The sequence below is a fragment of the Ovis canadensis genome, chromosome 14 (assembly GCF_042477335.2).
Source record: "Ovis canadensis isolate MfBH-ARS-UI-01 breed Bighorn chromosome 14, ARS-UI_OviCan_v2, whole genome shotgun sequence".
NCBI classification, from domain to species: Eukaryota; Metazoa; Chordata; class Mammalia; order Artiodactyla; family Bovidae; genus Ovis; species Ovis canadensis.
In genome coordinates, this window is record NC_091258.1 from 15,316,184 (window position 1) to 15,344,039 (window position 27,856).

Genomic DNA, 27,856 nt, shown 5'->3' on the forward strand with positions numbered 1-27,856 from the left:
GGACTTGGAAAACAGTGACGAAACCCAGTAAGAGGATAAGAGTGGGTCTGCTTTTTATCATCACTATACCCCAGCAAATCTGCACAAGCTGGTCATTGACCCAGCCAACACTCCTTCCTGTGGGCCCTGGCCGCCCCCTCCCACCCTTCTGCGCCCTCCTGGCCTTGACCAAGTCTGTGAGTTGCCATCAATAACTTGCACCTCACCTTTGGTGGTTTCTTTTCCAGTGTTTTTATTTTTCAAAATATACAATTTATTTACACCTTTATTTCACAATGGTAGTTTGTATATTTATTCCAAAATCTTTAAATAACTCCGCAGTAAACAGTACAAATCACAGGATCGGTCCAACTGCTTCCCTTTAACCTTTACACACATCGCGTTTCAAGTAGTAGTGGTTTGTAGGTAAGAAGGGAACAAAACTAAGACCAAAAAAAAATTTTTTTTTTTTTTACATAAGCTTGACATGTAGGATTAGAAAGGGCAATCTGAGCAGCTACTTGGTCCAGGGCCCAACTAAGGGTATTTATATAGTTTATAAATAAGACCCTCTATGGGCATTGAGGGTTTTGGTTACAAGGAGGAAAGGGTGGGAACACACCCGCCGGGCTGAGGCGGTGTTGCTGGGAGATAAGGCACCTTGTCAAGGCTCCTTCTCGGCTCGAGGAGGCACCGGCTGGAAGGGTCCTGAGTGAGACGGGCAGGGGGCCCACCTATGCCAAGGGGAGGCTGAGAATGCCTGGGGCAGGAGAGGGTCCCCACACACGGAGAGGTCTCTTTACCCTCCTTTGGGGAAAAGCTTTGTGATTCTGGAGGCCAGGAGAGACGGGAGAGCCGGTTCCTAAAGAGAGGGCTGGGGGCTCCCTCCAGCCTTGAGCCCCCCTGCACAGACAGCTGAGGGCCGCTGTGCGGACGCTGGAGGTGTCTCTGCCCAAGGCACCTCGCGGTACATCTGGAGTCGGTCATTGGCAGGGACAGAGGTATCGCCCCAGGATTGGCTGTGGGCCGCGAGAGGCTTCACGCTTTCTCTTCTTCTGAGACCGCTTCATCCATCTCCGTGTTCTCCGGTCCACAACTGCCACACCCTCTCCAGGAAGGAGAGGTGGGCCCCGCAGACCCCCTCTTCGCGGTGCACGTAGCAGCTCCTGGGCGGCAGGGGGCAGCTCCTAGGGATCCCAGGGTGCTAAGACACAGGCCTGGGCTCAGGGGTCAGTTGCCTTCACTCCCCTCGGGAACGTCCCCGCCAGCCGGCTCCTGGAGCAGTCCTGGGGGCTGGGGCCCTAGGCGGGTGCTGGCGGAGAGGCTGGGGTGCTCCAGGGAAGAGCCGGTCCCCGAGGGCTCTTAGGCCACCCAGCAGACGGGGCACTCCTGCGCCGGGTCAGGAGGGCAGGCTCAGGGTCATCCTCGGTCAGGGTCTCCCCAGGACCCACCACCGAGCCCGAGGGCTGGTCAAAGCCCGCGCTGTCCAGCCAAGCAACTGCCTTGCAGGATCTGGGCGGGGTGGTCTGGGGTAGCGGCCTTGGCAGGGCTGAGGGCGGGGCGGGGCCACGTCACTGCGTCTTCGGGTGGGGCTCTTCCGGAGTGAGGGTGTGGAAAAAGTGATCCCAGAGTTTGCTGCTGATGCCGAACCCTAGGGCGGAGACAAATGGGGAGAAGGTGAGTGGGATCTCTTTGCTTGGAGGGAGCCCAGGCGGGGCGAGCACGTAGGCAAGTTTCAACATCACCCCAGATGAGCTTCCTAACTCCCAGGGCTATCCTGGCAGAGGTCAGTAGCAGGGTACCAGCGTGCCTAGGCTTCCAGGGGTGCTGTGGGAAGAACCTCAAGGCTCTTATCTGGCCTGCCTTCCTGGGAGAGCCTGGCGCTGCCTGCCTCTTCCTCTCTCCCCCAAACAGTCCAGTCGCCTCCTTCTCTCTGAAGATGCCAAGTTCATTCCTGCTTCAAGGCTTCGGACCTGTTGCTCCTGGGATGCTCTTTCTCGAGGCATCAGACGCTGGCTTCTCCTAATTTAGGTCTCAGCTCTAATGGTGTCTGTGTAGTGACGCCTTCCTAGACCACTTCAGCTAGCATTCTGCTCTCCAGTAGGGTAGCCACTAACCCATGTGACTCCTGAGCATTGGAAATGTGGCCCCGGGCTACAGAGGTACTGAATTCCTAATTTTATTTAATTTTATTAATAATTAACTTACATTCCACTGTAAAAACCTAAACTTGGTTCAGTTATTAGAAAACCTATAGGCACATTTGGAGCAATTAATATATGTGAATCTACTTTTTTGACTGTCAATTTTATAAATTCTAAATTCTATGGATGAAGTATTTCCAATGGAGATTTAGCCCTTGAATGGAGATGAGCTTGTAAAGTGCAAGATACACACCAGATATCAAAGATTTAACAGAAGGACAGAATGTAAACCCTCTCATTAAAAATCTTTTTAGCCATGCTGCACGGCTTGTGGGATCCCAGTTCCCCAGCCAGGGACGGAGCTTCGGCCCACAGCAGCGAGACTGCTGAGTCCTGACCGCTGGACCCCCAGGGCTTTCCCAACAGTGTTTGATCCCATGCTAAAATGATAATATTTCGGTTATACTTGGCCTGGTAAAGTGTATTATTTACATTAACTTCATTGGTTTAGTTTTACTTGTTAACGTGGCTCCTCGAAAATGTAAAATCCCATCTATAACTCACACTGCATTTTACTCACGTGTGTGGGACCCCCTCCCGCTGACATGGCTTCCTGACCGTCGCCTTGCTTTCTTTTCTTGCTGGCACTTATCACTGCTCTGGAATGATCTTTGCTCTTTATTGGTTTCCTGGTTTTTCTGTCTCTGTACAGCCCCCTGCCCCAGGGCCTAGGATGCACGTCCCCGGCTTGCCTTTCTGACTGTGAACCCCAGAACCCAGGCTGGCCCCGGCTGGAAGCTCAGCGGGCGCTGTCAAGGGGAAATGGGCAGCTGAGGGAGGGGTGGCACAGTGGGTCCTCACCCGACTGATGGTGTGCGAAGTGGTGCTTGACGTGGTGGGCCTTCAGGTGGTACAGGTAGGAGCCCTCGTGGGGAGAGCCGAAGTGAAGGTAGTAGTGGATCAGGTCGTAGATGACATAGCCCAGGAGGCTCCCTGCAAACACGGTGCCTGCCACGGCCGCGGACAGGACCAGCCGTAGCAGCAGGTAGAAGGCGGCTATCATCAGGGAGGCCGGCACGGGCGGGAAGACCAGGCGGGAGGTGTCGAAGGGCGCCTGCGGACAGAGGCTCACGCGTCAGGACACCGCCCGGGGCCCCGGGGCCTGCCTACGGTCACACACCGCACGCTGGCCGGAGACGCTCCTTCGGGAGAGCGGCTGGAGCGGCCCAGACGGGCCAGGGAGGGCGCAGGCGGCTTGGGGAGGGCAGGCCACCAAGCCTGAAGCCCTGGAGAGCCTGCCCGGCCCCAGTAAGCCAGGACAGGAGCTGGGAAGCTCCAGGAACGTGGGGGTGGGGTGGCGTGGGCAAGATGCTCACAGCTAGGAGCAGCTTGCCTGAGATGCTCCGTTCTGCACTCAAGAGGCCACTCTGGCCCTGGAACTTGCTAGGTGTGGAGAGGAGCCCGGAGCCCCCACCCCACCCCGAGGACCACGCAGGGCATCGAGCCCGAGGCCTGAGGGCGACGAAGGCACACACGCTGGGCGACCCTGGAGCTGTTGACAGGCAGGTCTCCCCCCCAGGTGGCCTTCTTTGCTCCAAGGGGGTGCTGTCACATTGAACCAGACCACGAAAGAGCCTAGCCTCTGGTCCTGAGGCTTCACAAGCCAAGGGCCTGGCAGAGGTGAAACTTTAGAGACTGCGAGCATTGCGACGAGACCCTCTCTGGACTGAAAGAGGAGAGAGAGCGATCAGGTGACCGAGACAGAACACCACACTGGCGTGGGCCCCCCTCCCCGCGGACCGGAGCAACAGCAGGACCTGAGGGGCTCCGTGCCAGAACCCCAGCTCCTGGTCAAAGGGGAAGGAGGGCGAGGGGAGGGTGGGAACCCTGCGGCAGGACGGGAACAGCGTGGGGCAGGGACATCCTCTGGGAGGACCTGGCTTCCAGTCCTGACTGCTGGGACCCTGTGTGTTGCCCTGAAGGAGCCCCAGGGTGGGTGGATGACCGACAGCATAGACTCTGGCGACCACAGGGGACGACGTCCTAGGGTGACCTTGGCTGAATGGCTTAGTTCCTTTATTTCCCCAAGCCTCAGTCTGCCACTCTGTGGAATGGGGAGAACGGCAGCACCCGCTTCAGAGGGAAGCTCCACAAGGTCAGTGATTCTTGCCTGTTTTGATCGATGGTGTCCAGAACAGCACATGGCACATAGTGAGCGGTCAGTGAGCGTTTGTTGAACGAGCAAATGAATGAGCTGTTGTGAGGATTAGCGTTGGGCAGGCATGCTCACTCTGTCCATGGCTGGTTCAGGCTTGGACCCAATCACATGCCCTTGACTTCTCCTTGCCCTCAACCCAACCCCCACCGAGACAGGCGCTCCTGAGGGCAGGCATCAGCAGCGTGGCCTGGGGGGTGGGCACTGCGCCGCTCACCTTGTGGTGCTGGCCGTGCATGGCGAAGTGCAGCATGATGAGGTAGGCGCTGCCGCTGGGCGGCTTCATGTGGAACAGGAAGCGATGGATGAGGTACTCCACGAGGCTCCAGAGGAACAGCCCCAGCACGAAGAGGCCCGGGAACGCCGACTCAGGCATGGCCACTGAGTACTCTGCATCAGGCATGAGAGAGGGAGGTCAGGGGCTGGAGGCCCCAGCGGCCCAGCCCCGTCACATTGGCGGCTGCTGCCCTCGGCTCCGCAGCTGCGGGGCCCAGCCCCACCACTGGGACCCGAGAGTCAAAACAGGAAGGACACTGTGAGGATGTATGTGGGCTTATTTAGGAGGAGTCCCGTCAGAGGACGACTAACGTGGTGGATCACACTGATTTCAGGTATTGAGCCACCCTTGCGTTCCAGGAGTCAATCCCGTTTCGTCATGGTGCATAACGCTTTAATATGTTCTAGGATTCAGTCTGCTAGTATTCTGTTGATGACTGCTGCCTCTGGATCCCCGAGTGACAGCTGCTCTGGAGTTTTCTTTCTTGTGGTATTTTTGTCTGACTTTGGTATCACGGTAAGATTTGACTAGAGATCTGAGATCTTCCTTAAAGGGACCGTGAGAGGAACAGCCGCGGCCAGTGCTGGACCTCTGCCTGGTGCTATGGTCTGCGTGTGTCCTCTCAGATCCACATGCTGAAACCTAACCTCCAGGGTGATGAGAGGTGCTCAGGTCATCAGGCAAACAGGACTAATTCCCTCATGAAAGAGGCGCGACAGGATCCTCCCCTTTTTGACATACGAGTACTCAAGGAGTCTTTGACCTAGAAGAGGGCTCTCGCCTGACTATGCTGGCACCCTGATCTCAGACTTCCAGCCTCTAGAATCATAAGCAATCAATTTGTCGTTTACAAGCCACCTAGTCTATGCTGTTTTGTTACAGCAGCCCACATGGACTGACACCAGGAAAGAGTGACCTTGCCTCAGTGGCATGGAGGAGAGGGAGAGGTGATCCTGATGAAGCCAGCAGACCTGGGGGCTGTTGATGGAAGATGTTAACAACCATCTCCCCAGGGAAGATGGGGCCGGGGGGCCAAGAGGGTCAGGAAAACCCAAGGAGAGAAAGGTTCACTGAGAACATCTAAAAACCACAGCATGTGAGGGAGATGCGAAAAAACGGACGATTAGCCTGGAGACCGAAAGACTGGAGTGATGCCATTATCATCACGTGAGGCCCCTGCGCCCCGCTCCTGGAGGACGGCCTGCAGTCCTCACGGCCTTGGTTCCTTTTCTCCACCTCACTGATTCTCTAACTTCACAGGGACTTCAGCTCTCACCGTGTCTTCAGGTCTACCGTCACCCGCTAAGTTTTACTTCTTTTCTCCACTAGCCACTGCTTTGGTTATACTTTCTCTTGAAAAAAGTGGCAGCTTTATTGAAATATCACTCACGTATCTTACAATTCACCCATTTAAAGTGTATAGTTCAGTGATATTTGGTATATCTACAGTTGCACAACCATCACCACAATTTTAGAGCCTTTTCATCACCCAGAAAGAAACCCTTTACCCATTAGCAGTCATTCCAACCTTTGTCATTTCCCAGAGCCAGGAAACCTCTAATTTACTTTCTGTCTGTCATGTTTTCTGATTCTGGACCCATCATACCAATGGAATCATACAATATGTGGTCTGTTGTGACTGGCTTCTTTTGTTTGCAATATTTTTAAGGTTCACCCATTTTGTAGCATGTGTTAGAACTTCATAATTGTTTACCCACTCACCAGCTGATGGACAGCTGAGATGTTTCTATTCTTTTGGCTATTCTGAATAATGCTGCTATGAACAGTCCTGTTTTTAGTTGTCTTGGGTATATGCCTGGGAGTAGAATTTCTGGGACCTTATTGCAACTATGTTTAACTTTGGGGGCACCACCAAACTGCTTTCTAAAGCTAACCATTCTCTTTTGACCTCAGCTGCCCCCATGCCCTCCCAAGCCTGGATGAGCACAAAAGCCTGTCTCTCCACCCCAGACCCAAGCCGCTGAAGACGGAGGAGCCATGTGTAGCCATAAGTCTGGTGCCCTCAACCTCAGCTAGGCCTCAAACACTGCCTGGAGATCCTTTCATGTCTGCAGGTCCAGCTCCCTCCTCACTACCTTCAAACACCCCCTTTCCCTTCCATCCAGGTTCCTACTTCACAGGAAAAGGACTCCGTCCACCTTCAGCCACCCGATTGTGCTTCAGCCCTGCAACTTCGTGCCCCTCAGAGGAGCAGCGCGCACTCAGGTGCCCGGGCACTGGATGGTGGTTGGCAACAATAGCAGCAGCAGCAGCAGCAAATGTGTATCCACCAGCCCCTACACGCCAGGCGCCACTCAGGTGCTTACACTTCACGCTCGTCTCACTCCAACTTGACGACGGAAGTGCTGGCATTGCCCTTGTCACCGAGGGTGTGGAAGTACAGACAGCTTACATCACTGACCAGCTCACCCTCAGTCTGCCCCCCACCAGCCCGTTCATCCAGCTCCTCTGAGCGTCTTCAGCTCCTCCTCCACTGCTCTTCTGCTCATATTTAAGACTTTCGCGTCATAGACGCAGTCCCTTCATAGCCAAGCCCCCTGAAAAGGTCAGTTAGACTTGAGTCTGCTTCACCTGTTTCCATTAGCTCAAGCCTCTAAAGTCTGCCCTCTTCTAAGAGCTATGAAAGCCATTTCTGATGTATTTCTTGGCAGATCGAAGTAATTTTTTCAATTTATCTCTAAGATTGGCTGTGGCATATGATGCTGTTTTTTGAATCTGTAACCATATCAGTTCCCAGCCTGAGGTTTAGGAATGCCCAGGGAGTCCTTGGTTGGATTTCACAGTGAGCCTGTTGACATGGTGTCCCAAACAGTGCACCTGTGCGCGCCTTTCTGGGGCAGATCCCCAACTTTTCAGATTCTCAGAGCACTGGGACCAACACGACCTGAACACAGAGCTCCACTCCCTGCTGCTGGGACACTTGGCTCTTCTCTTTTCACCTTTTGTCCCCTTTTCCTTTTCCTTCTTTCCTTTTTTTTTCTGCCATGGCGCTTGTGGGATTTTTAGTTCCTCAACTAGGGATTGAACCTGGGCCTTCGGCAGTGAGAGTGCAGAGTCCCAACCACTGGGCTTGCAGGCAGTGCCCTCGCCTCTTCTCTAGAGGCCCTCTGTCAGGCTCCACTGTGGAAAACGCCTCTGTCTCCAGGGTCAAAACCTTGACCCTCCGCTCTCAAATGCCCCCGTTTGATCTAGGACGTCAGTCACACCCACCTGTTGACAACCCCCAGATCTGTGTCTCCAGCCCAGCCCTGGATAGCCACTTGCTACTGGCCATCTCCACGCAGCTGTGCACAGCCCCGCCTGCAAGGTCAGCAGCTTCCAAATGAAGTTAATCATCCTCTTCTTCCTTCTCATCCAACCGCACCCCAGGGGGAGGTTAATGACTTCCACACATTACCAAAGCCTCGACTTACAATTCCTCTCTCCCATGTCCAGCCTGTGACACCAAGCTCTGTCAGCTCCCTCTCCTTAATATCTTTCGATAGATTAAAAAAAAAAAAAAGCCAGACACAAAAGACCACATACGTAGGAGTCCATTTACATGGCGCGTCCTGAAAAGGCAAGTGTACACAGAAGCGGGTCGGTGGTTGTCGGGGCTGGAGGAGGGGGAATGGGGAGCAGCTTCTCGGGGGGATGGGGTTCCTTCTGGGGTGATGAAAACATTTTGGAACTAGACAGAGTGGTGGCCTGAATCATTCCCTTCAAAATGGTTAATTCTGTATGTATCTCATCTCAGTTAAAAAAACATCTCTTGGGTCAGTTCACTGCTCTGACTCCCCCATGACCTTAGAAGCACCCCACAGCAGCTTCCTGCTCCAACTCTCTGCCCCTACGTGCTGCTAAAACCCTCTTCTGGTACCTCATTCTCCTCAAGTAAAGTCCAGCCCCCCGGCCTGGCACTCAGGGTCCCTTGAGACCAGCCCTGTCAGGCACATCCCTGCCTCATCTCCCCGCCACCCCGTCTGGAGCCCACTGAACCACGTGGGACCCCTGGGGGCCCCATGCTCCCCTCCCCTCCCCACACATCTTTCCTTCACGGGAATCCCCTCCCTCTTTGCCCCAACCTGGGCGGGGTCTGAGGCCTTCCACATCCTCCTTTCCTCATGCTGAACTGTGGCTCTGTTCCACTCGCTCGCCCCCACCAGGTTATGAGCATTTCATGGGCAGAGATGGTATTCTGTTCTGTCTCCTGCACCCTTAACACAGCAAGTGCTCAGACACTCGGGGAAGACTCAAGGGCCAACCCATGCCTCTCTGGAGGGCTGGACATGGATAAGATTTGACCTGTGCTGTTCCAAAGGCAGCCTCTGGTTCTGTTTAAGGAAGCAGTTCTGAAGGGCTGTGCCCAGTGTGAATGGCCGCGGGAATCACTGCAGAAGGAGAGAGCCCAGGAAGGTGGTGGGGAGGAGAGGTGACTTTCCAGCTCTCTGGACCAGATTCCGGGCCATTATGACAAACGGTTCCAAATGAGTCTCCAAACTAAGGAAGGATTTTTCATGCCTCACCTGGAAACTAACACGTAACGCAGCCAAGATTCAACCCCCCAAGGACCCATCTCTCCCAAATCAGGTTGGTGAGCTGCGCTGATGTCTCTCATCAGCAGGGCCTGCGGCGTGCACACCCGGGCCTGACACTTGCCTGTCAGCGCTGCCTTGGCTGGGCGGCTCTGGCTGACCAGGTCCCCCTCTGAGGGACAGCCGGCCACCTCTAGGGTCCTTCGGGACACCCTGCTCAAGTGCAGGGTTCAGGTCTCCACCCTGTACTGTCTATGTGCTTTCTCAACAGTAAAATATCCTGCCAGCTGTGAAGGGCTGTTGCTAGAACTCAGGGAATACAATACCTGGCTGTGTGATAAGTATGTATCTCGGAGGAGCCTGGTGGGCTACAGTCCATGGGGTCATAAAGAGTCAGACATGACTGAGCGCCTTCACTTTCACTTCACTTACATGTAAGAATAATACACTGTGTATGAACATATCATAATAAATAACACTCTTCATATGTTACAGGTCGCTGCTATGATCTTTAAATGTTATCTGTCAAATACGTCCAGCCACAGTCCTCCTTGGGCAGCATTTTCTCAGTTCTTGCAGGGCTCTGGAGGGTCCCTGGTTGGTGGAGGAGTTTCCCTCCTAAAGTGCAAGAGCCCTTCCTTGCTGCGTAGGTCACTTCTCAGCAGGGAAAGGACTGGACATACAAAAGCATTCCCTGGCCACAGGCTGGGGTCCTGACCTTTGCTGGGGCTCCCACCACAATCCCTGCCTAGGGTGTTCCTCGGCACCCACTCTAACGCACCTCCAGGAACCGTGCTGGGGGCCAGCCGGGAGGTGAAGACCCTCTCTGCTTTCCAAAGCATTTTCACACACGTGCACCTGTGAGTTTCAGCCTTGAACTGCTGCCTCCGCGCAGCTCCCACTGTTCCTCGGCACCCTGAGTTCCTGCATTTCCTGCAGCGTATCTCTTGTCCAGGAGCTGAGCTGGGACCCTGCCGAGTCTCCACTCGCCTCGCTTCGTGGCTCTGTTTTCCCTGCCTGGGCCTGGGCCTTGCCTGGCAAGCCAGGGGTGAAGGAGGCGTGTGCGGCTCTCTCGCCACCGTTGCTGGCATCCTGGTCACAGGCCCACTAACCCCTACACTGGACCTCTATTAGCACATTTCAGCCCTCCACAGCGCCGTCAAATCACCCGCGCAGCCTCGCACCAGAGTTGCCTCCTATAGGTCAAGGCTCTGCCCGCCCCCTCACCCCAGCACCACCCCTGTCGGCCCATCAGGCCGGAGCTGGTACCGAGTGGCATCTCCGGAGGACTCCTGCAGAGGGACCTGGGCCAAAGCTCCAGCGTCCCCTTCTCCCTCCGGCCCCAGCCCTGTCGGCCCCGCCACTGTTGGCGATTGTTCGGGGAGCGCTGGGCAGAAACAGTGGGCGATTCAGTGAGCAGGCCGTCTGAGCAACAAGCCCTGTGCTGTGCCTGAGCTATTCGGTGTGGGCAGAAGTGGGTAACCTTGGCTTGAGGGGTGCACACATTAACCCTTGGTGTCTGGGAGCAGCCTTAGCTCTGGGGGACTTTCTGCAGCTGTCTCAGCCCCACCCCATCCTGGACCAGGTGGGGAAACTGGGGCTCCCCGCACTGTGGCTGTGGCCCCTCTCATCTAGACCATTCAGCCCTCAACTTGTCCTCTTGGAGGAGGTGGGCAGGAGACAGCCCCGGAGTGTGGAGAGAAGGAGCTTGCATTTGGCGCACAAAGGGGGTCAGGGCCTCACAGTCAGGAATGTGACGTGTGATCAGGAAAGGTACCTCTTCCACCTGTCCCCCCAACCTGGCTTCTGTCTGAGCCGCTCACCATGGGCGAGCACTTTCCCAAGGCGGACTCTGCCAGGATGGGCAGATTACCTGGGCAGGTGGTCCGGACCTGGAGGCCTGAGGTGGGTGATGAACTGGGGAGGCAGGCTGGCAGCAGAGACCACGCTGACACGGTGCTGCCCTGAGGCTCAGCCTCACTGGCTCTTCTCTCTGTCCCCTGCCTGCCTGGGTGACACCTGGCAGCTACATCCTAGCCATGTGAATCTGACCTGCTTGCTTAACTTCTTAAGGTTCCATTTCCTTATCTCTAAAAAGGTGTAACGATAAGTTCCTTGCTTGCGGGCTGTTGGGAGGGTTAAATGAGATGATCCCTGGAAAGTCCCAGACATGTGATGAGTGCTCAGCAGAGGTTACTGGGGTCAGGCTTCTGCTGATGGCCCTTTGCCTGGGGAACACTCTAGGACACCTAGGATCTGATCTTTGTTTCTAATCTTTCTCCTCCAGGTACTAATCTCTGTTTTGTTCGTGTGAACCATTCTGAGTTCAGCTCTGCTGTCCTACCTGGTGAAATGACTTAATTTAGTTTCCTGACAAACAACACCAGGTCATACTTTTTCTGTTCTTTGACTCAGTGGAAATCCCCTTCTTTACTGCTGTACCACTTGGTGAAATGATTTAATCTAATGTGTGTCTGTTTTTTTTTTTAATTCCTCCTTTGGAGGGTAGGGAAGTCTGACCTTCCTTTTGGAAGAGTATTTCTACAGATAGACCTCATTTTAAAATGCTTGTGATGTGGTTCAGGGTTCTAAGGTCTCAGAAACTCAGGAGCAGGAAGAGCACCAAGGTCCCACCCCCAGGAGCTACGGGAGCCGCACAGCAGGAAGACCAGACATCACCTGTGGCGAAGGGCGCCAAGAGCTGCACGTTGCCCTGGGTGAAGGCGCCGTAGTAGGACCAACTGAGGTACAGGACCAGGGGGACCCAGACGATGGGGACGCTATACCTGCAGGAAGACCATCAGGGTGAGAGAGACACATGCAGAGCAGCTTGAGTCGGCCCAGCTTCCCGAGACATACCTCGCCACTAGAGGGGGGACGAGAAGGTACTAAAGCAGGTGCAGAGAGCGCATGGAGACCTGCTGTCAAAGGGACACCGCTGCGGGGGTGGGGAAGGCAGGAGGAGGAAAGAAGAGAGCAGCTGTGAGTCTCTCTCTCTCAGTCTCCGAGTTACTGGAACCGAAAACGAAAAGAATCCCTGTGGCTGCTGACAGTGCAGTTGCATAGGGGCTGACCTCTCCTGGCAGAGGAGGTGATTGCAGGCAAAATAGCCCCCCAAGGGCAGCGGAGGCTAAAAACGCCTCTCAGCAGTCTGGAACAGAACAGGAGGGACATTCAAAGCAGCTTCTGGCTACATGCTGGGTTGCCACTCGGTGGAAAACACCATGCGCAGGGATAGATTATGCCCGTGGCATGCTCCACTGTCGCCAAGAGCTTGCAGTACAGCTCTGGGCTCCAGGGAGGGACCCTTCCCCTTCGCGTCTGGCTGGCACCATCAGGAGAGGGGACAGCCCTCCGTGACCCCAGAGCAGGACTCACCAGACGGCCTTGCTGAGGGCCTCGACAAAATCTGAGTGGAAGAGGCGGATGGGCCTGGACACCGGCTGGTGGACCCACTCATCATACTTCTCTCCCAAGTGGCCGACCTGCCACAGGAGGGGCTTCTGCCAGTCCACCAGGTCCTTCAGGAGACAAAGCCAAGCGAGCACTTGAGAGTCACACCGCTTTGTTCCCCCGGTTACGGCATCCCCTCCCCAGCCCCACCTTGACTCCCATGGTCTGGATGGAGCAACGCACCCTCGCTGCTGCGGAGATCAGGAACTAACCCTTCATCCCAACCCTCGGGCCACGGAAATGGGGTCCCGAACAGGCCCATGGCCTAAGCTGGTGCAGCTGGTGCATCATACACCCTTTCCTCTTGCTGGGACGGCGAGGTTTGCGGCGCATGACCCTGGAGTTGCCAGGGGAGCCTGTCTGAGGACTCAGTCCACACAGAGGATGGTCAAGTCAGGAACTGGAGACACCAAATTCTGGTGATGACATCGGAGTGCCCAGATTCAGCACTGCATGCCTGAAGCTTGAAGTCTTAACCAGGATTCTTCAAGTACAGGAATCAATACAGTCTGTAGGAGGAATCAAGTAGGCCCTTTCTCCTCCACCAAGGCCTTTCTTCTTAGTGGCGGCCTAAGCAATTCATTCATTCATCCACGCAAACAATCATTCATTCAGCACTTTTCTTGACATACACGCTGGTTGCTGGGGAAAATAAACAACAATGGAAAAGACCATCTTTGCTTTATATAGCTTAGTGCTGAAGCGGAGTTCAGGCTCTAGAGGCGGGCGCTATCACTTCCTGTGTGACTCTGAGGAAATTACCTGACTTCTCTGAGCCTCAGTTTCCCTAGCTACCAAACGGAAGTAATAATAATGCTACTTGCATAAGTGCTCAGCAAGGTGAGACAAGCCAGGCAGGATTATTTAATGGTGATGCACGCAGGCTGAGGTTCGGAGGCGAATGATTGGTACAAATGTCTGCGTCTAGGGTGGGAGAGGAGGGCTTTGCACAGACAGTGAGGTTTGGGTCTGGGTTCATACAGTGTGGAAGACTTAGCAGGAGGGACAGGGAGACGGAGACAGGGAGGGAGCATGGGCGCAGAAGTGGAGTTGAGAATGACCAGGGCCTGTTTGGTCCCTTGACTTTGATCTGTGGGGCAGCAGAAAGAAATCTGCTGAGGCTTTAGGTGACAGGACACCCAGTGTCAGGCCCAGAGGCTGTCCCCAAGGTGAGGATGGATGTGTACCACAGAAGTACACACAGGCTGATTCCCAGAGGTGGAGAGGAAACATTAGAGACTGCTTTTGATATATTTCTCTCAGATATAAACCATATTTGAATGCTTTCTAATGTACATAATACAAAAATACATAAGTTCATGCAAATAATTTATGGATAATTAAAATGGACATATAACGAAGAATATGCTCAAAATGTTTTACTTATATGGTCACAAGATCAAAAAAGTATGGAGGCCACAGCTCTGGGCAATGAGCAGCCCTTGAAGATTTCTGATGAGTCGGTGTAGTGAAGATTAATCTAGACCAAAGTCATTAAAAAAAAAAAAAAGACCTTGGAGTCAGGCAACCCCCCTCAAAGCCCAACCCTGCTGTTCATGAGCCGTGGGATCCTGGGCAAGCGTCTACCTCTCAGAGCCTCTCGGCTCTCATGTCTGTGAAGCCAGGTGTGCCTGGACCCCCACACGTGATAGGAGAGAGGGGTCCATGCACCCCATGTCTGGTGCTCAGGGGGTTCAATGAACCTCCAGTGCAGGGGGCCAGGCTGCCACTGCGAGTAAGAAGGGAGGTGGTGTCCGGAAAGGAGCGGAGAAAACGGACGTGGATACGTGTGGAGGACGGAAGCCAGGGAGGAAGCATCGACTGTAGTCCACAAGCCCACCTTCCCATAGCCCCAGCTGGAACCTGCTCCATGCACAGGCCTCCGCGCCGCAGCTGGCCCGGGCCCAGCAAGGGTCCCCGCCCGGCCATGAGAGCCTTGAAACAGGGGCAGAGGGTCTCGGGGCAAGTGGGGAAGGTCCCCAAGCATTCTCTCTGCCTGAGCCCAGGGGGAAAGGCCCAAAGATGCCGTGGTTCTGGCCACGTGAGCCTGGCAGGTCCCAGGTGCTGACAGCCTTCATGCCTCTCAGGCTGGAAGATGACCCAGGGCAGCCCAGCACCATCCCACGCAGCACCAGTAACACCAGGTGACCGTCCAAACCCTGGCTGACTGTGACAGTCCTCCTGGCCGCAGTCCTCACGCCTCCTTGCCTTGGGTCTAGCAAACAGATCACTGGGCGCCGGCTGACTCATTCCTGCCATTCCTCTGCCTCTCGTCTCTCTCACACACACATTCTCTCTGTGTCTCCCTTACACATACCAGCAAAGAACTGGAGGAACCAGCTAGTGGCCTGTGTTTACATCTTATCTTGCAACAGACCACAGAATCCCACCTCAGAGCAGCTCGGTCAGGAGCACAGCAAGCGCGCGAGGCTTTGTCCCTGTTGTGCTGACACCAGGGCGGAGAGTCACAGAGCCCTGCTCGCGTGCTGAGCATGGCTCTGGATCCTTCACAGGAGCTAAGCCCTCCGATCCCCACCGGACCCCTCACGCGGCAGGTGCGGCATTGCTGCTGGGACGCAGATGGGGAAATGGAAGCTGAGGAACTTGCCAGAGACTGCTCAGTGAAGACACTGTGATGAATTGGCCCCTTTATCACTGGGAAATACAGGCTCTGGTAGGAGGACTTCTTGTCCTGAGTCCTTTTCATCTGATTCTCGTAGAAGCTTCCTCATGCTTAGCGGCTGCATGATCTACCTTGCCCACCCTTTCACTTTCACCTTGCTCACGTCTCACGTTTGAAGTGCGTCCCTTGCAGACAGTGTACAATCGAGTCTGACTCTTCCATCCAGTCACTCTCTGAATTTTTATCTTTAATTTTTTTGATCCTGCTGCACAGCATGTGGGATCTTAGTTCCCTGACCAGGGATGGAACCCGAACCCCTAGGACTGTAAGTGGGGCCTTCTCTGGACCGCCAGGGAAGGCCCCACTTTAACTGGAGTATTCAGTCCATTTACCTTTAAGGTTGCCTTGCTATTTGCCTGCTCTGCTCTTCACTTCTTGACTTGCTTGCATTGATCAAGTATTGAAAATATTCTAGATTATCTGCTCATCTTAGTGATGCCTTTTTTGGTGTTCTTCTCAGTTGCTACCACCTCTGTCTGGTCTTTATGTGTCCACTTCTGCATGCACACGACACTTGATTCAGACTCAGCTACCTTAGACGAGAAAAGTTGCCAGCTGTGGCACAGCACTGCTAACAGGTAGACCTCTTTTTCAGCCAAGAAGCAGTTTGGGCAAATTTTCCCTATTTTCCCTTTATTTTGTGAAGCGCGCAGAAAACAGCATGGGATTTGTGAGCTTAGTTCAGCTGAGACCCAGGGAGAAACGTCTAGGTGAGCAAAAAGCAAGGATTCCAGCCCAAAGGGGAAGGAAAGCGACCCTTCCACTTTAAGTGTAGAAATTCAGGTTGGCTGACTTCCTCCCCACTTTGAGAAGGAGGACTCTTAGGCCCAGAGGGGTTAGGTGACTCTTGAGATGGAGCTGGTTGGTCCTATAGCAGGAGCCTCCCTTCCCGCCTCCCCCAGCTCATAGCATCCTCCACACACTCTCCAGTGCAGGAGACAGAAGAGACCCAGGTTCGATCCCTGGGATGGGAAGATCCCCTGGAGGAGGACAGGGCCACCCACTCCAGTGTTTCTGCCTGGAGAATCCCAGGGACAGAAGAGCCTGGCGGGCTACAGTCCATGGGGTCGCCCAGAGTCGGACAGGACTGAGCAGCAGCGGCACCCTGCTCACTGATGAGGATCTCAGGTGGGTGTTGGAATACACTCAACACCGCTCACTCGCTGGTCATTTTCAACATGCAACTGGCCCAGAAGCGACGACGGCAAGACATGAAGAGATGACAGCCCGGACCCAGTGAGGCAGGAAGGGACTCAGGATAAATGTCACTTCCTGCTCTTCCTGGCCAGGACAGCTTGGCCACGTCACACACACACACATATGCACACATATGCACGCGTGCACACACACACACACACGACTCTCTTTCTCTGGAGCTGGACCTGCTCCTGGCCCCTTTGAGCCCCTACTTCCTGAGGCTCAGGGGACACAGGGAAGGTGTCAGCAAAAGTCTCCCGGCCTCAGAAGAAGGTTGGGTGAGGTCAGGAAGGGGGACCAGCCCAGGCGTGTGGGGGGCTTCATTGCCCTCCTCACAATAGCAAATCCTCCTTTTACAGCAGTGGAACCTGATGGTCAGACAGCGTGGCATCGACCAGCTAAAGCCAGACTTCACGGATGAGGGTGAGGACCCGCCCAGACACAGCTCCGGAGTGCGCTTGTTGGGGGCCTGTGTGTGGCGGGGAGAGAGGCTGGGATGAACGCAGAGACCTGGGGCCACAGGCCAAGCCCCAGGCAGCGCACAGCATTTAGGGTGAGCAGCGGCCCTGCGTCCCCCTCCCTGCCCCACCAGGAGGCAGAGGGCGGGAGTCTCCCGGCTATGCCAGGAATGCAGCTGCAGCAGGGCTGGCAGGGGGACAAGGCAGCTTGCTGCCCGGAGGGCGGGTGGAAGGGTGCTGCCAGGGTGGAGGGGGCCTCTCTTCTTGCCTCATCCTTTCCTCAGGGGCCCCTAGTCCTGGGCGGCGCGGGGCCGGGTGGCACAGACCTCTTTCCGGGGCAGTTCCCGCTGGGCAGTGGGAACCTGCTCATCCGCGGGCGAGGCGAGGCACAAACGGGCTGGGGGTGGGGGGTGAGGGGCGCGCCGAGGGGGCAGCGGCTCTGCGTCAGCAGCTCCGCCCACCACCCGACAAGAGCCGAGGCGATTGTTCCCAGCAACGCGCACCCAAGCCCCAGGCACACCGCTCCAGGGCAGCTTTCTGAGCCAAGGAGGCGGGACGGGCTTCCAACCAGCGAGAACGGGAGAAGGGAGAATTCCCTCTCCTGTTTCGGCGGGCTTGTCGCAAGCCCCTGGGCTCAGACTCCAGGTCTACTGTTCTTGGAAGCCAGAATGTTGCTAGTCGCCGCCTTTGATGAGCCCCTCTGACAGATGAGGAGACTGAGGCTACAGCTTAGCTGTGCGTGCCGCTCAGCTCCGGCCGAGGTCCTAACCTCAGCTGGCTCAGGGCCGCCCAGGGCAGTGAATTCTCCGGCACAGAGGCTGTGAGGGACCCAGCACCGGAGTCTAGTGTGTGGCCCACGGGGGCTCTTGGTGGCCTCGCAGGGGTCGCTGCAGGCCCGTCCCATGAGGTCTAATTGGGGTCTCCCAGATGGACAAGCTCCAGCCCACAGGAGGGGTTCTGCCCTGCATACCGGCTCCCTAACCTCCCTGCACCGGAGGAGGGGACCTCAGGCTCGCTCTGCGCGCTCCAGGAGATGAGCGCTGGGAGGCCCGCAGAGAGTCGGGAAGGTGCACCGTCAACACACCAACGCCCTGCCGCTCCGCCGCCCAGGCGCCCAGCCCACACCGGCGGGTGGACTTTCACCGGCAGCTCACTTTCTGGTCCCCGTTTGTAGGTTGTTCCAGATCCTCCTGACAAGTCTACACAACACGGGGCAGGAATAATCTCCTCCTCTTGTTGATGAGAAAACAGACCAGAATTGTCTGTTTTCACCAGGTGGCCACTCCTGCCCCCAGCCTGTCGGGTCCAGTGCCCCTGCAGGGACAAAGGGCAGAGCCCAGCCTGCTTGGTGTCTCCTTAGGGATAGTTTTGAGCACTGCTGAGCTCTTAGGTGAGGGTTTCCTGGTGACTCAGTGGTAAAGAATCCACCTGCAGTGCAGGAGACCTGGGTTCGATCTCTGGGCTGGGAAGATCCCCTGGAGGAGGGCATGGCAACCCTCTTCAGTATTCTTTGCTTGGCAGGCTGCAGTCCTTTGGGTTGCAAAGAGACTGAGCGACGGACAATGAGCATACGGGCGGATCCGCGGTGGGGGCAGGGAACAGGGAGAAAACTGGGCGGGGAGGACAGTCCTGGGAAGCCCCCATGGGTTCCTCCACAGCCAGGCCCTCCAGACTGCTACTCTGGGTGGGCCAAGGGAGGGAGGAGGCTCACGGGGGCCCCGGGTGACTGGGGGTCAGAGTCCTGGGGAGAGAGCCTGGACCATGATGTCAAGACCGGCTCCCCTCCAGGGGAGCTCCCGGGGGGCCCTGGTTCCAATCCAGGCTCTACTTGAGTTCTCAGTGACTTACCTGGGGGCTGTGAAAGGATAAAACCCAGGTGGTCAACATCAACATCTTTGCCAGGCAGCCCCTGATGCCGAGGGTGTGTGTCTGTGTGTGTAGGGGCAGGGAGGTTGGGACCTGCATTTTGCCTGGCTGGATGACTCCACCTGTCTTTTAAAGGAAGAGAGCGGCTCACTCCCACTGGAGGCCTCCAGGAGCCAGAGGGAAGCAAGCGCTGCTGGAGTCTGGCTTAGCCTGGGGAGGGATGGGAAGAGGCCTCCCCAAGTGCCTGCTCAGCCCCCCTCGCCTTCTGCCACCCCCCGTCCCAGTCACAGGCCTCAGGGTCTTTCTCTGGGCCAGCTGTCAGGGTAAAAGTGTTCTAGGACCCATGGGTGGGGCAGGTCAGGGCGCTCAGCTGTGACCCCTAAGCTAACCAGCAGAGTGACTTTGACCTTGGGCAGGAGACAAGCTCTTCCTCATGAGTTAAATCAGGATCATTATCTCTTTGTGTTGTTGGAAGAATGAAACCAGATTGTTGTTCAGTTGCTCAGTCGTGTCCGACTCTTTGCGACCGCATGGACTGCAGCACGCCAGGCTTCCTTGTCCTTCACCATCTCCTTGAGTTTGCTCAAACTCTTGTCCATTGAGTCAGTGATGTCGTCCAACCATCTCATCCTGCCCTCACTCTTTCCTGGCATCAGAGGCAGCTCAGACTTGAACCAGATCCCTTCCAGCTACGCTAGAGGGGCGTGCATGCGTGCTCAGTTGTGTCCAACTATCTGCGACTCCATGAACTGTAGCCCTCAAGGCTTCTCTGTCCGTGGGATTCTCCAGGAAAGAATACTGGAATGGGTTGCCATGCCTTCCTGCAGGGGATATTCCTGACCCAGGGACTGAACCTGAGTCTCCTGCATCTCCTGCATTGCAGGTGGATTCTTTACCCATTGAGCTGCCCGAAATTAGATACAAGATAGTATTTTTAAGGAACCTCCATACTCTTCTTCATAGTGGCTGTATCAATTTACATTTTCACCAACAGTGTAGAAAGGTTCCTTTTTCTCCACACCCTCTCCAGCTTGTATTGTTTGTAGATTTTTTGATGATAGCCATTCTGACCATGAGGAGAAGGCAATGGCACCCCACTCCAGTGCTCTTGCCTAGGAAATCCCATGGATGGAGGAGCCTGGTAGGCTACAGTCCATGGGGTCGAGAAGAGTCGGACATGACTTCACTTTCACTTTTCACTTTCATGCATTGGAGAAGAAAATGGCAACCCATTCCATGTTCTTGCCTTGAGAATCCCACGGGTGGGAGCCTGATGGGCTGCCGTCTGTGGGGTCACACAGAGTCGGACCCGACTGACGTGACTTAGCAGCAGCAGCAGCATTCTGACCATGTGAGGTATTCACTTCATTGTATTGAATTTTTCTAACAATTAGTGATGGTGAGCAACTTTTCATGTGCCTCTTGGCCATCTGGATGTCTTCTCTGGAGAAGAGAAGTGTCTAGTTAGGTCTTCCACCCAATTTTTTATTTTTAATTGAACTGCATGAGCTGTTTGTATATTTTGGAGATTAATTCCTTGTCAGATGCTTCATTTGGAAATATTTTTTCCTATTCTGTTGGTTATCTTCATCTCATTTATGGTTTTCTTTGCTGTGCAAAAGCTTTTAAATTTAATTAGGTCCCATTTATTTTTGTTTTTATTTTCATTACTGTAGGAAGTGGGTCAAACAAGACCTTGCTGTGATTTATGGCAAAGAGTGTTCTTCTTATATTTTCTGCTAAGAGTTTCATAGTGTCCGATCTTACATTTATGTCTTTAGCCCATTTTGAGTTTACTATTTTTAAAAATAATTGATTAGTTAATTTGCTGCAATGGATCTTTAGTTGTGGTGTGTGGGATCTAGTTCCTGGATTAGGGACTGAACCCAGGCCACCGGCATTGGAGCACGGAGTCCTAGCCACTGGGCCGCCAGGGCAGCCCTGAGTTTATTTTTGTGTATGGTACTAGAGGGTGTTCTGATTTCATTCTTTTCCATGTGGCTGTCCAGTTTTCCCAGCACCAAGAAACTATCTGAAGAGATATTCTCACTGAAGAGACTATCTTTTCTCCATTGTATGTTCTTGGCTCCTTTGTCATAGATTAGCTGACCACAGGCGGATGGGTTTATCTCTGGGCTTTCTATCTTGTTCCATTGGTCTATATTTCTGTTTTTGTGCCAGTACCATACTGTCTTGATGATTGTAGCTTTGTAGTATATTCTGATGTCGAGGAGCCTGATTCTTCCAGCTGTTTTTCTTTCTTAAGACTGCTTTGGCTATTCAGGGTCTTTGTGTTTCCATACAAATTGTAAAATTTTTTGTTCTAATTCTGTGAAAAATTCCATTGGTAATTTGATAGGGATTGCATTGAATCTGTAGATTGCTGAACTACCATATGATCCCACCACTGGGCTCATGCCCTAAGAAAGCCGTACCTCAAAAAGACACACGCACCCCGATGTTCACTGCAGCACTATTTACAACAGCCAGGACGTGGAGGCAGCCTAAGCGCCTACTGGCAGACACATGGGTGAAGATTTGGTATATAATACAATGGAATATTAGTCAGCCATAAAAAAGAATGGAATTGTGTCATTTGTAGAGACGTGGATGGACTAAAGTCTGTCATACAGAGTGAAGTAAATCAGAAACAGAAACACAAATACTGCATATATTATGGAATCTAGAAAAATGGCACAGATAAACCTATTTATAAGGCAGGAAAAGAGGTGCAGACACAGACAACAGATGTGTGTACACGGTGGGGGACAGAGAAGGCAGGTGGGATGAACCGGGAGATTGAGCCTCACATATACACACACACATATATATATATACACATATATATACATATATACACATATATATACATATATACATGTATAAAATAGGTAATTAGTAGGCACCTGCTGTATAGCACAGGGAACTCGGCTCAGTGGTGATCTAGATGGGTGGGATGGGGGTGGGGTGGGAGAGGAGGGGATATATGTATACATACGGCTGAGTCACTTTACTGTACAGCAGAAACTAACAACATTGTAAAGCAACTATATCCCAATAAATTAGAAAGACAAATAATAGACATAATTGAGAATGACAACTTCAAAAAAATAATATCATCAAAGTGTTTAGCCTACAGTGTTTGGCACAGGGTAAGAGCTTAATAAAAGAGGAATTAATTTGGTGCTAACCCCACTGTCCAGGGGGATCTGGGCAGGGGGTTCTGCAAACCTCTCAAACCATACTAGCTCAATCTGGTTCCCAGGAGGCTGGCACTCCAAGTGGGAAGCCCTGCTAAGGACACAGTGAAACAGCAAGGACAGAGGGACAAATGGGACAGGTGTGCCCAGAAGCCAGGAGCAATGGGCACCCCAGCAGCTGCCACTGGGCAAGGCTCCACATAGGCGTCCAGGAGACAGGGAGATGTGTAGGACAGAGTGTGAGGTGAGGAGCTTACCTGGTATCTTGTCCTACAAGAAAACTTGGGGTCCTGCCCAACAGGTGATGGAAGGTATGATTTAAAAATAATTCCAATAAAATCTCAGGCAGAGCTTGAAAGCCAGATGCTGCTGCAGCTCTGAGCCAGGCAGGGCCCGCTGGGCTTGCTTCCTGGCCCTGTCCTTTCAGAATCTTTACCCTGTGCCTCAGCACCCCATCCCTGTTCCCCTCATTCTTCTCAGCATGGCTGACTCTGTCCCCAGCTTCCAGGGCCGGGCGGCCAGGCCAGGGGACTCGAGACACCCTTCCTTAGCATGAAGGGTTAGCTTTGGCAAGTCCACCCTAGATCCCTGGCTTCAACACAGCTCCTGCCCTGCTGGCCTCTCTCGAGAACTCCTCGAGGCCCCTGGACTGGGTCAGAAACAGATGGGGGTCTCCCAGAAGGGCTGGGACGGACCACATGGTAGATGATTTAAAAAAGGGAAAAGGCAAGGAAAGCACAGTTTGTTCTCCCTGGGAAGTGAGCTCCTTGAGCCGGGTCTTCTCGGTGCCTGGAGGAGGCATGAAGCTGACCCCCCATTGCTCACAGGGGGTCTCCACGGCCTCTTGCGCACCAGTCCTTGTCCCCCTCTCTTAGTCCAGGGATGCAGGAAGAGGGACAGGAGGAAGAGAGAAAGTGTGTGCAAGAGAGAGACACACAGAGGCAGCGTGCATGAGGCAGGTGTGACCTGGGCATGCTGGCGAGGGGCCAGCGGCTGGGCCTGGGGGAGGGGAGAGGTCTTGTCTTCACCTCGATGAGGGCAGGGGTGGCGACACAGGCCTGGGGGACATGACCCCCCGCCTCACTCTAGGGGAGCCCAGGGACATCGGGAGGACCCCTCCCCAGCACAGGGCTGTGATCTGTCCATCCTCAGCCTGGCTCATGTGACAGCCCCCTCCCTTCTAGGGCGATTCTTTCCGGCCACCCACCCCAGGCCTGGTCAGCTCTCTCAAGGGTGCTTTCCTTTCAACATTCAGTCCCTAAGCCAAGCCCCACAGGCTGGCCCAGGGCCCCTTCCATGGGGTCCTCTGAGCACCGCCCGCCGGCAGAGTGGATGCGCTGTGGCTTCCCCGCCCCGGCCTGCCTCATCCACAGCCTCCTCGGTTCGCACCGCAGCGCCTCCTCTCTCAAGCCCAGGTCCTGACTTCACTAGCTTGAAGCCCTTGTCCCTTCACACTGGCTGTCTCCCCTCCATCCTCGTCATGTCAGAGCAAGCCCAGAGCCCCAGAGCTGCCAGAGAAGCCAGCCATTGGTACCGAGAACGCCATCCTCTGCCCCGGCCTGGGCGATGAGCAGTCGTGCCCGAGTCTGGCGTCAGGGTCAGGAGACAGGTCCAGTGGGCCCTCTGGGAACATCCTGCCCTCGACCCCCCTTTTGGTCACGGGCCTCCTTGAAGGGATCGGGGCACAGGGCCACTTGTCCTGGACTCTCCATCGAAGGACGCAAAAGCGCCTTTGCCCTGGGCTGGTGGGCTTCCCCGGAGGCAGTGCCAATGCCATCTCTGGGCCCCTGGGGTCAGGGCCTCAGGAGTCCGGGTCAGACGCCCGGCAAACCACCGGTGGGCCCCTCTGGTCAGCTGTGCTCCTTGGGTGCGCTCCTCGCATCTCCCCATGTTGTAATAACATCTTCTGGGGGAGATCTGGCCTCCTCACCAAACTGTGAGCTGGCCTTTCGTTCCCAGTGTCCAGCAGGGGTTGGGAATATTTAAGGACGTAAACACTTGTGTCTATTTCCGGAGGAGACGGCAAGATGACAGCGGGCAAGTCCCACGAAACAGGCTGGAGGGAAATGCACCCGGTCTGCTTCCCTCCTGCACCCCTGGGCAATGCCATCCCGCACGTCTTGGCTCCACCGCCACTGGTGACCACCCAGCCCCTCCAGGAGCCCCTGACCAGCACATGGGTGCGCCTAACCACAGCCGGATGCTGGTCTCCGAGCGAGCGCAGAGAGGCTCCCGCCTGTCTCGGCCTCCCACCAGTGGTCGCAGGCGCTCGGGCCGCTCTGCCTCGCGCGCTGGTCAAGCTGGGCGTGTCTGCCTCGTCCTCGCGCCCTTCTCAGCTTCAGGGATCCCGGTGCGGGACCTCCCTCTGGGGTCTTTGCAGCCAGACCTTGTATGTGGTTTCCGGGGATCCACCACCACGGTGGGCCATTTACTGCCCCAGGTCAAGCTCGTGAGCTACTGGCGCCTGCCCCCGGGTCCTCGTCTCCCCTCATCACGAGCAGCCACGCTGGTGGCTCCGCGCCCCCTCCCCTCGGCCCCTCGAGCCGGGGCGCCACCCTGCCCTGCCCCGCGCCCGCTACCTTCTCCCAGTCCACCGCCTTGAGCTTTGGCTCCATCACAGGGTCTGTCTTCTGAGTGCTCACGGAGGCCACAGACCCATTCTCCACGGGACCCTGGGGAGAGAAGACAAGAGAGGATTACTGATCATGGCAAGGGAAGAGAGCCCCGCGGCCCGAGCACAGTGGGGGCAGGGTGGGCAGAAATCGAGGATTCTGAGTGCACTGGGAAGCGGGTAAGCACTGAGTGGGCGGTCTTATTCCTGGCGCTTGTCTTCTCTCTTAGAAATACACATTAAAGCGAGAGGCAGAAAGATCCAGGGGAGAAGAGAAGCTGGCACAGGAAACGAGAGCCGGCAGGGGGAATGCCTGGGCCCAGGGGAGCCCTGCCAGCCCCTCCCCAGGCTCCTGGCAGTTGCCAGGCCAAGAGTCGCAGGGTGGCACCCAGGAGGCCTGGCAGGCTCGCTGGGTCACACCTGATGACGACATGCCGTGCCTCTGTTCCTGGTGAGCCAGCGGTGCTGGTGAGCCACAGATGGGCATCTAGGGCCACACGCCCGCAGAAGGAGAGCCCGCAGGGCACACGGGCCAGGCCTCCAGGAACTCCCAGGTGTGAGTCAGCAGCCGGACACGGGGCAGGGCTGGCAGAGGAGAGCCCAAACGGGCCCAAGGTCAAACACAAGGGGCGCAGAGGCAGAGGCAGGAGGAAATGGAATGTACCTTGAAAGTCACATGGCCCAGCTGGCCCTGATGTTATGCGGGGTGAGGTCAGAGAGGGCTGGCACGTAGGCGAGGAGCACATTTCCCTCCAGGAAGAGTGGGGAGAGCCCTCGCCAGTGGGAGAGGCCTGTCCTGTGAGTCCCTGAGACTAAAGGAAGGTGAGGGGCTGGGGGCCGTGGAGAAGGGGGCCTGAGAGGCTGAGGAACTGCAAGAAGCTGAGAAGACTGCTTGAGCAGCCAGTTGGGGTTTCAGCTGTTATGATTCTTATATTTTCGCTTCCAAATGAACTGACAGAACCTGATGGCAACAGTGCTGCTGTCATTTACCGGGAAAAGCCAAGTACAATCCAAGTAAAAGGGGCTTTTGTGATCCTGTCTTGGTCTGGGTATCTCAGTATTTTTAGTTTGTGTCACCATGTTAATATTTGAATTCTTTTTTTTTTTTAAAGCATCTCTGAAGATGTCTTGAGGACAGAGAGAATTTTATAGTATTTCATACAATGAAATTCCCTAACTATCCAATATAAAAATGTCATATAATAATCTTGTCCCTTTTAATTTTGTGCTATTATGGTTTTTCCTGTGTTCATGTATGGATGTGAGAGTTGGACTGTGAAGAAGGCTGAGCGCTGAAGAATTGATGCGTTTGAACTGTGGTGTTGGAGAAGACTCTTAAGAGTCCCCTGGACTGCAAGATCCAAGTCCATCCTAAAGGAGATCAGCCCTGGGATTTCTTTGGAAGGAATGATGCTAAAGGTGAAAGTCCAGTACTTTGGCCACCTCATGCGAAGAGTTGACTCATTGGAAAAGACTCTGATGCTGGGAGGGATTGGGGGCAGGAGGGAAAGAGGACAACAGAGGATGAGATGGCTAAATGGCATCACTGACTCGATGGACATGAGTTTGGGTGAACTCCAGGAGACGGTGATGGACAGGGAGGCCTGGTGTGCTGCGATTCATGGGGTCGCAAAGAGTCGGACACGACTGAGCGACTGAACTGAACTGATCCTCAAAACACCCTCGAGCACCTCTAACCATGGTTCTCTCCCTCCGGGATAGCTCCTGTCTCCTGGTCCCTCCGGGTCTTTTCTTAAGTAGGGTGATTGAATCCTTCTCTGCACCCCAACCCCATTCACTCACTCCAACTCCATCCATCTCTCTCCACAAAAGGCTTATCTTGGGGTCTGCCCATCCCAAGCAGGGAAGGGGTTATCATTTGAATCAGCGTGTGATTTTTCTGTCTGCGCTACACTTTTCAGACATCCCTGAGTGGCAGACACAGGTCTATCTAGGGCATGTGCTTCGAAACGACTCCCGGAAGCAGAAGGAAGGTCCCTGTTTCCCAGCACCGGACACAGCACTCATCTACCCATCCCGTGCTTCCGCTCACGGAAGGCCTTGGGAAAATCTTCCCTCTGCTCAGCTGCCGCAGTGTTCAGGGACAACTTCTGGCTCTTGCTCTCTAGGACTGTACAAGCTCTTTTCACCTAGTATCTTATATATATACCCAAGAACAGACCACTGCCATCTGCTTTTCCCTAAGATCCCCTTAGGACATAGTAGGGTCTCTACACATAATGACTGGTCCTTGTTCCTCCTCCAAGGTGGGGTGATTGGGGACGCGGGCAGCACCCAGCAAGGCCCGTGCCTCCCTGTCCTGGAACATCCTATTTCAGGCCATGGGAACAGAGCTCCCATCAGCACTCTGACCGCCATCTTCCGCGGCTCATTCATTTAACTTCTGGCCACCTGAAGTTGTTTTCTGTGGTGTTGAGAGCTGGTGTGGCCCGGGAGGCGATTTGGACCTGCAAACCTGTTCACTATGAGGAAGACTGGGATGCCAGGAATAGTGATGAACAGGAGGGCAGAAGGCAATGGAAATCAGAGAAACCCTAAGAAATGGGATCATGGAGGGGAGTTTGTAGGGATAGAAGCCCTGGCTCCATGTCTGCCTCTTCTTCAGGGGCTGGCGGTGTCAGTGAGCACCACTATGGTCTTTTTCCCTCTTGCATGGATCTCATCCACACCCACTGCCCTCACCCACTCATCCACAGGCAGGCGTCTGAACATCTGCAGAGTGCCACCCACACATCAGCTCAGGAGACTCTGCAACGCCCCTCTCTCTAACACTGGTCCTGCTCCTTATCCCAGGGAGGATGTTCCCAAAGGCTGACAAGATTCTCTGACCTTCTGACCACTTTCCTAAGAGTGACCACACTAGTATCCTCTGCAGGTTGGCTTGTCCTTGACTTCCCTGTATTTCACATCTTTCCCTCATTATTTCCAATCTCTTCTCCCTTTATGCCCTTGAATTAACCCAGACTTTTCCCTTGAGCAATAGGGATGAGTTGCCATTTGCCTTGCATTTTTCTCCTCAAATGTCATCCTACCTATCATGACAACAATGGTTCATGTGCACGAAGCCTTACCATGAGCCCAGCCCTTTCATCTTCATAACAACTGTGTGAGAGAGGCATGATTATTATTCCTACCTGACGGGTGAGAGGACCGAGGCGTGCAGCAGCCCATAGTTAATGAGAAAGTGGAGCCTGCAGCTGGGCTCGCAAACATTTTC

General features: G+C 54.6%; 1 protein-coding gene and 1 long non-coding RNA gene across 3 annotated transcripts in view; one reads left to right on the top strand and one right to left on the bottom strand.

Moving 5' to 3' along the window:
- Nucleotides 1-207: 207 nt before the first annotated feature.
- Nucleotides 208-27,856, bottom strand: part of FA2H (fatty acid 2-hydroxylase) — a 54,687-nt gene continuing 27,038 nt past the window's right edge. Inside the window, exons 2-7 of the mRNA XM_069552363.1 lie at nucleotides 24,587-24,679; nucleotides 12,529-12,671; nucleotides 11,830-11,936; nucleotides 4,556-4,728; nucleotides 2,985-3,237; nucleotides 208-1,630 (exon numbers count right to left, since the gene is read on the bottom strand). Coding sequence (XP_069408464.1) covers nucleotides 1,551-1,630; nucleotides 2,985-3,237; nucleotides 4,556-4,728; nucleotides 11,830-11,936; nucleotides 12,529-12,671; nucleotides 24,587-24,679 — 849 coding nt within the window. The 3' untranslated portion in view covers nucleotides 208-1,550. The remainder of the gene's footprint in view (nucleotides 1,631-2,984; nucleotides 3,238-4,555; nucleotides 4,729-11,829; nucleotides 11,937-12,528; nucleotides 12,672-24,586; nucleotides 24,680-27,856) is intronic.
- Nucleotides 14,930-17,311, top strand: LOC138419472 (uncharacterized). Of its 2 annotated transcripts, none has more exons than XR_011248982.1 (3): nucleotides 14,930-15,277; nucleotides 16,217-16,414; nucleotides 16,843-17,311. It is a non-coding gene; the product is annotated as an uncharacterized lncRNA (long non-coding RNA). The 2 variants fall into 2 exon arrangements; XR_011248983.1 differs by having other exon boundaries at nucleotides 16,222-16,414.